The 8,030-nt window shown below is 39.7% G+C and overlaps 1 protein-coding gene across 1 annotated transcript in view; it reads right to left on the reverse strand.

Annotated features, from left to right (window-relative positions):
• LOC139730909 (RCC1 and BTB domain-containing protein 1-like) overlaps positions 1 to 5,959 on the reverse strand; it is a 22,543-nt gene extending 16,584 nt beyond the window's left edge. Inside the window, exons 1-4 of the mRNA XM_071641789.1 lie at positions 5,658 to 5,959; positions 4,444 to 4,594; positions 2,474 to 2,564; positions 796 to 863 (exon numbers count right to left, since the gene is read on the reverse strand). Of these exons, the coding sequence (XP_071497890.1) occupies positions 796 to 863; positions 2,474 to 2,564; positions 4,444 to 4,594; positions 5,658 to 5,959 (612 nt within the window). The remainder of the gene's footprint in view (positions 1 to 795; positions 864 to 2,473; positions 2,565 to 4,443; positions 4,595 to 5,657) is intronic.
• Positions 5,960 to 8,030: the final 2,071 nt, after the last annotated feature.

An 8,030-nucleotide genomic window follows, 5' to 3' on the forward strand; every position in this document is an offset into this window, starting at 1 on the left:
GTTGTAGTAGAAGTCATAGTAGTAGAAGTCGTAGTAGTAGAGGTCGTAGTAGTAGAGGTCGTAGTAGTAGAGGTCGTAGTAGTAGAGGTCGTAGTAGTAGAAGTCGTAGTAGTAGAAGTCGTTGTAGTAGAAGTCGTAGTAGTAGAAGTCGTTGTAGTAGAAGTCGTAGTAGTAGAAGTCGTTGTAGTAGAAGTCGTAGTAGTAGAAGTCGTAGTAGTAGAAGTCGTTGTAGTAGAAGTCGTAGTAGTAGAAGTCGTAGTAGTAGAAGTCGTAGTAGTAGAAGTCGTTGTAGTAGAAGTCGTAGTAGTAGAAGTCGTAGTAGTAGAAGTCGTTGTAGTAGAAGTCGTAGTAGTAGAAGTCGTAGTAGTAGAAGTCGTAGTAGTAGAAGTCGTAGTAGTAGAAGTCGTAGTAGTAGAAGTCGTTGTAGTAGAAGTCATAGTAGTAGAAGTCGTTGTAGTAGAGGTCGTAGTAGTAGAAGTCGTAGTAGTAGAGGTCGTAGTAGTAGAAGTCGTTGTAGTAGAGGTCGTAGTAGTAGAAGTCGTAGTAGTAGAAGTCGTTGTAGTAGAAGTCGTAGTAGTAGAAGTCGTTGTAGTAGAAGTTGTTGTAGTAGAAGTCGTAGTAGTAGAAGTCGTAGTAGTAGAAGTCGTTGTAGTAGAAGTCGTAGTAGACGACTAAGGAGGAGCAGTCATTGTTGTTGTTGTTGTTGTAGAGATATTATCTATAGAGCAGAAATGTCATCATAGACTGCAATACTGCATATAGATAAATTCTTTTTATTACTGCACCTGAACTTACCTCTCCACTCTCCAGAACAGCTAACGATGATGTTTGCCCACAAGCTATCGATATTACTCGTTTTCCATCTGGATTAGTGGAAATTCAGTTAATGATAATTATGCAAGTGAATAAATGGCAAAGTTTTACCATTTAAGTTTTTAATGATTCATATTGTCAAATCATCTGTTTTATCAAAATAAATGTTTTGAAAAGATACTAAAATAACTGTAGTTTATGTAATGCTGTGTAATGCGCTGTCTCTCATGATGTTCAAATTTTTTATACAATAATGATACTATTAAAGGACGAGGCAAGTTTTGCAAAATCAAAAAGTTCCAGAGTTTATCAATTATGACAAACTGAATCTTCAGCCTGAAACCAATAGATCAAACATGGAAGCTGATTTTAACAAACACTGGCTAAATGTGTGCAGTAGTACATTAAAAATTTCCTTCCATTTATTATTGTAACCTTCTTCACGAAGTACACCTTCAACATTTTCATCACAATTTAAGTTTTAGACACACTCTTTGCAGAAAATGCTGGTCAAAATCTATAACTTAACCTTTGACACCACCTTTTAATGAATTCTTATGATAAGCATATGAAGGGGATTAGACAAATGTATTGAGTGACTGGTTGGGAGAGGCAGCTGTGGAGCACTGCTGGGGGAGTTCCGCCAAGGGAGGAGGTTATGTTTTCGTCACAGTTGGTTTGTTAGTTAGTTAGTTAGTTAGTTAGTTAGTTAGTTTGTCCGTGCACAAAATAACTCAAAAAGTAGATAACGGATTGGGCTGAAACTTGCAGGAAAGGTTTAGAATGATACAAGTACCAAAAGATTAACTTTTGGTAGTGATCCGAGAATTTTGGGGGAATTTATGAAGGATTTTTGATATTTTGGCAGGTAGGGTCAATGAACTTGCGAGTTCAGGCTGCGCGTATTTGAGGTTTGTAAAGTGCGTGCTCTAGTTTCTGCTAGGGCGAGGTGCGCCGTGCAGCAGAGGGTTTATGACGTAACAAAGGCTTCTATATTGGGAAATCGAGCGACTTTCAGCACACTTGTTTTCAGCATGCTATAAGTACGTATGGTAGGAAATCACTGATATCTCTATGGAAGAACAAGATCAGTGATGGAAATAAGCTGCATGCTTGGCGGAGGTCTGCGCTCTCAGAGTGCTTCTCTAGTTTGGTCTACTTATTTAACATGATTCTAGTCTGTTTTGCTGTACAATTGTTTTCCTTTTTTATTCCAAATTTCATAAATCTGACAAATAGATGCTAGGAGTTTACATTATCAAGCAATAATTTCTACTTCTGTGAAAAAAAAAAGTTGTAGAAAGGAAGGATATAAATGCTTATGTTACTTGTGTCCAAATTATGTGATCACGTGGTTACTTTGTACTGCAGTAGCATTTTATGATATTGCCTTCGTATTATTTGAGTGGTAAAGAATAAATGCCCATGAAAAAAATAAATCCTGACAGAGCCATTGTGAGAAATAATATTACTATTCAAGAAAATGTACTATGTCACTTTCTATGAAATATCTCATGATACACAATTATTAGATCCCTCACACATGCTCTAACATAAACAAATCTGTTAAAAAAATACAAATAAAAACAAATGGGGCATCATGATTTCTTTACAATGCAACATCTAGCTGTATTCTTGATTCACCGCCGATCATACTTACTTAGAACTGAAGAGACTCTCCTTGGTGTGTTGATGTTTGCTGTGGCCCCGGACCCCACCTGGCCGCAGTTATTGTATCCCCATGCAAACACCTTATAGCATCAACAATGACAACAACAAGAAATGGACATCTTGATAGCGCACACGACAATAACAACACGGATGAGCATGCTGTCAAATGCAAAAATACTGGTATGTACTATATTAGGCAGAGATGGAAGAACAGGAGATTCATTACAAATGGAAAAACTACACATCATTTTTATCTACCTGAGCATTGTTATATGCAATTTTTCTGATTACTTCTTGAATATTGCAGTGTTTGCTGCACACACACACACACACACACACACACACACACAAAAGAAAAAAGGTCTGAAAGCTAACAGAAAGTCAACAAACAAGGAATTCATTAACGGCATATGGCCTGTTGAAAAAAAAGGGTCAACATTCAAATGGTGTGAGCTAATGTCATAGAATACAAAGTCCAGTCATTTTTGCTCTTGAATGTACAGTGTGTGCAATGTGCAAATAGATATTGAAACCTCTTATAATGCAACTTGAGAGATATGTGTCTTAGAATTACCCAATTAGCTATTGTTTGACGAAATTTGATGAATGCCTTGTCTGCACGTGGACCTATTCAGTTCTAATACTTCCCCAGTACCAGACACTACAGTGTACTGTGCTGTGAATTGCAGTGAACCGCAATGTACTCTTATTTCTTCCCTGTCTACACAGTCAAAAATGATGATTTGTGCATGGTGGCTGTGTAACTTGCATATTATGTAAGTGGATTGATGACTGTAGCATATCAAAATGTTGGAATGATACCAATATATGTGTTGCCTGAAATTCATATGGAGTGACACATGAGGGCTCACATGCTCCCAGGTAATAGTTAAGAATTTTACTTTTGTGAGCCCTGGTCCAAGTGTCACTCCCTTACATTTTTTACATGTGCCCCTGCATGTTGTATGTTATATTGTAATTGCATGGCCAAATACATAAATACATCCACACACAAATTAATTAATTAATTAATTAATAATAACAATATTGATTTCCATGCCTAATTCATCCTTCTCTCATATCTGGTCACCAACCAATCACCCCCCCCCCCCCCCCCACTTCAGAATCTAACATGCACACACTTCTCAACTGTATTCATTCAATGTGACCCATGTTTGCTTAAATATTAGAAACGATATTTGATATTCTCATATCATTTTTTTTTTTCCTATGAGAGAGCGAGGTCTGTGTTTTGTGCCTAAAGTATGCAGATGTGTTGTACGTACACATGTGTACTGCCTAATCTCAATGTGCAGTTCAATACTACTCTGCACAGTACCTTATACATGCTTGTGATCATCAATTTAATGAGCTAAGTATGTGGCTTTGTTTTAGTCAATGATTCATTATTTACTCAGTGTTTTATCAGGATGTAGGTGAGCTACAATTGCACCTGATCACGCTGATCCCTCTTAACAGATTGTATGAGGAGACTCAATGGGTAATGTGTACTACTCCCATTGAGATAAAAAAGTAATAATGTTCAGAGCTTAATCTTTTGCATCTAAATAGGGCCCTACTAGTACATAAATCTTTTCAGAAGACCAGTTTCATTTATTTGCATACAATTTTTATATGCATAGGGAATTATTAAAGTTTTGTCATCCCTGTTTTAATATCAATACACCATTTCAGAACATTGACTTTCCGATACCAGGTAAAAATATTTTGAGTGACATATATGAGAAAAGTTTTTACCTTTCAGGTGTTTTCAGAATACAACCCCCGAGAGTAAGACACAGGATTTAAGTCAAACATGTGCAGTATGGACACCAGTCAGACAAGCCATTTTTTTTTCTATACTCTGTACTAATCACTGAAGTACTACCCTTCAGTGATATCTAATCTTAAAAATAAAAAAAAGCTGGAGTTAGCGAATTGGTGCCAGTGCGGATTTACCTCTCCTTTGTCAGTGAGGGCAAGAGTGTGGTGGCTTCCGCAGGCCAGTCGCTTTATCTTGCTGTCACCGAGATTGGTGGAGATCTGGTACGGCAGCATTCCCTGGTTGGTGCACCCATTACCGAGTTGACAATACCCGTTGTGTCCCCAACTACATGTTCAAACAGGCACATGTAAAGACAAGTGAGCAAAGATACACTAAATAGCTTCAAATAATTATAATAACAGATTAGAAGATGGATGCGATTGATGCTTCCTACTAAAAGTCTAATATTTTGCAAGCCACAAAAACAAAAACAAACACAAAACGCACTAAAAAAAACAATAGGGGTCATCTCATCATGAAAAATTTGCAATTCATTTTGTAAAGACTAAAGAGACGAAATACGACAATCCAAATACAGCTTGCAAATACTTTTATTCCCTCAGTATTTTCTTCTCTGTAGCATTTCCAGGCATGGAGTACTTCACACTTTTGATGATGTCATTTTGATTCACTATGTATTCAGCAATTTTCAAGTCTGCCCTGTCTATTGGTTGCCCAATGACATGTAACTCAGTGATAAAGGCATGCTCTACGGTATATCACTACACTCTCTTCCCCAAACCTTTTCTTTACTAGAATAATTGAACAAAAACAAATTCGATACCATTCTTGCTGCATGCAATTATCAAAATCCTATTAGAACAGATCGAAGGCACCTGTACATTGTTAAGTACGGGGAAACAACAAATTCTTCATCAGTAGAAAGGATTAGACTTTGAATCATAATTTAAATAACTGAAATGATATCTATTATATATTTTTGAATTATGACTTTTTTATGTACAAGTGAAGGAGAGCTGAATTTCTTTGCAACCTACAGGTTGGGTCGAGCATTGTACAGTATACTGATAAATGGATCAAATTACCATATTATTCAATTTCCTATGGAATATTCAAACCAACGTTTAATTTTTTTCCCTCTCGCAATGGCGTCTTTCTTGCAAACATATTGCCTTAATGTAATGGTTTCTCCACTTCCGGAATAATAGTGAACATTACATCATAAGTGAATAAATGGCAGAGTAGCAGCATGAAAATTAATAGCAGGTGAATTAAAAACTATACACAGCACTGTCGCTGTACACAATTCGATATGAGTCGCGCTTCACACGGCGTCTGGTTGGGCTAGTGAATTAATTGAATTTAAGGAGAGAAATGGTCTACATGCCTGAATATCTCCCCATTCTCAGTAGCTGCCACCACATGGGGTCCACTGCCGAAGGACATCGTGCACAGCCCCTTCTGGCAGAGGGACTCAATCTTGCGCGGTGTCAAGATAGACTGCACATCGCCCAGACCGAGGCATGCGTTGTGGTTGTTCCCGATCGCGTACACATCGTCGTCCTTGGTGACGAAGATGGCTTCGTTGCCCGCGCTGCCAAACACACAAGCCAGCTTGATGCTGCTCAAGAGTTCGTCTTCAAGCAGCGAGAATATCGGCCACTTGGCCACGTCGTATATATTGGTCATTGTCGATGATGAGCAGGGCGCTCCCTACCGGCTTGAGTCGAGTACGGCCGGCCACAAGTGATGACCGGTGGAGCAATACGCTGTAGCCTGGAGGCAAAGAATGTATGGAGAAGACATTTCATATTGGTATCATCTTGTCAGTGTGTGAAATTACTCATTTAGCATGTTTAGAATCGTATCTGTCAATACTCACTTGTAAATAATGAAGTTTAAACAATTCAGACTGTGTATTCTGATTGATCAGTTGGCAGCACCAGTAGCCTGGGCCTACCAGTATAATTGATGTTAAGTATTATACAAAATGTACTTCAGGGCACCACATATAGCCCCGGAGAGCCCCGTAAATAAGAGATAAAGTATATTATAATGGTGTACAGCTTTCGAAAATAACGCGGTGATGTTTAACAAGGTATGCACTGTTATATTTTTAATTCTTGCAACATTTTATTATGTGAATTTTGTATGTCGAATGAATAATAACGTAGTCCTCAAATTTTCATTGTGATGTCAGGATTTTAAGCTGATAACCTTTTGTGTGTGTGACTAGAATGCACCCCATTGGTACATGTTACATTTAAATAATTTTGTAGATGGCGCCGAGGTCAAGTCTACTCTCAGGCCGATGCATTCCCAGCAGAGCGACTGTGTCCGCCCCTCACTAGGGAGAGCCTTTGGACACCTGTGACTGCGGAACGCAGGTCCTTCGCGACATTTTGGAGCTGGAACAGGGATAGTGCGTTCCACCTCAACCTCAAAACCTCGCATCCACGGATGATCTACCCACGAGGTTATGTGCTGGAAGCGAGAAATTGTTAACAATGAATTTGTGACTTTGAACGACGCAGGTGAGAGACGGGTGCATGGCACCCCGGAAGACATGAATTGAAATAACGTGGAGATGCGGCTGAAATTGTGAGAAGAATGTAATGTGAACACAATTTGAATATTGTTATTCCAGAATTGTGGGTTAGTACAGAACCCTGATATTATGTTAACGGAAGTAGTGTAACTTGCTAGTAGAATGTTATAACCGCGGTAAACAGTCGTGCGTGCGGGCTGGTCTCCTCAGGATCAGCACTATACGGTGATGTGAATGTAATAGTGTTGTGTTTGATGACAATAGCGACAGTGGTATTGACAGCGATAGCGATAGTGACATTTATAATGATAGCGATTGGATAGTGAAGTCGTCATTACTATTTGGGATAAAGTGATAAGTCGAAATCACAGGTGAAACCGGACCAAGCCAGGGTCCCGTTCATACAGTTGTGGAACATAGGTGGTGTTACAATTTAATTAATCTCACACAGAATTTTGACTTTTTGTAGTTTATGTTGGTCACAACCCCTTGATTTCGATTCTGTAAATACTTCACAATTGTTTTAATAAAGTGTACATAAAAGTGAATGGCACGAGTGTGATCGAGTTATTATTTAAGTCCGCCCATGTGACAAAGAGAGGACACCTGGTCCCGATCACTTTCTCGAGAAAAAACCAGAGCCAAAAGCAGGATCAGACTCTAAACCTTTACAAGCTGTTCCGGGTGAGTTAGGAAAGAAAAATATTGAAGGTTCCAAGTCAGGAGTGCCGCCATCAGAGTCCATACCGGGAGAATTGCAGGCACAGAAAGATGGTTCTGATCCAGCAGGCAGGGAGCCACTCGGTGAGCAGATGACCAACAAGCCCAGCATTCCCCCGGCCGACGACGACAAGCCCCCAAGGAAGAGGGTGGTCTCCATCAGCAGCAAGGTGATAGACACGGAGGATGAGGAGGTGGGCCACAGCAGCAGCAAGCACTGCAGGACAGATGGGGAGGAGAACGCGGTGGAGGGGGAAAACAAGTGGAAAAGGAAGGAAGGGACGGCAGGGGATGGGAGGAGCAACGGGCCAAGGGTGAGGGGCCCCTGTGGTGGTAGGCTGGCAGTACCAGCCAATGTGATCCAAAGGGACTGCCTTGATGAATGCAAGCAGCAGTGAAAGTCACGGAGAGAGCCCAGCTGTGATTACAGCAAACAGGTGTGGTAGTTCATTTACAGAGACATGATCATTGTTGATCCTGAGATGTTTGTTA

This window comes from Diadema antillarum, unplaced genomic scaffold, assembly GCF_040938485.1.
Source record: "Diadema antillarum isolate AM-2024a unplaced genomic scaffold, OU_Dant_1.0 seq00000343_RagTag, whole genome shotgun sequence".
NCBI classification, from domain to species: Eukaryota; Metazoa; Echinodermata; class Echinoidea; order Diadematoida; family Diadematidae; genus Diadema; species Diadema antillarum.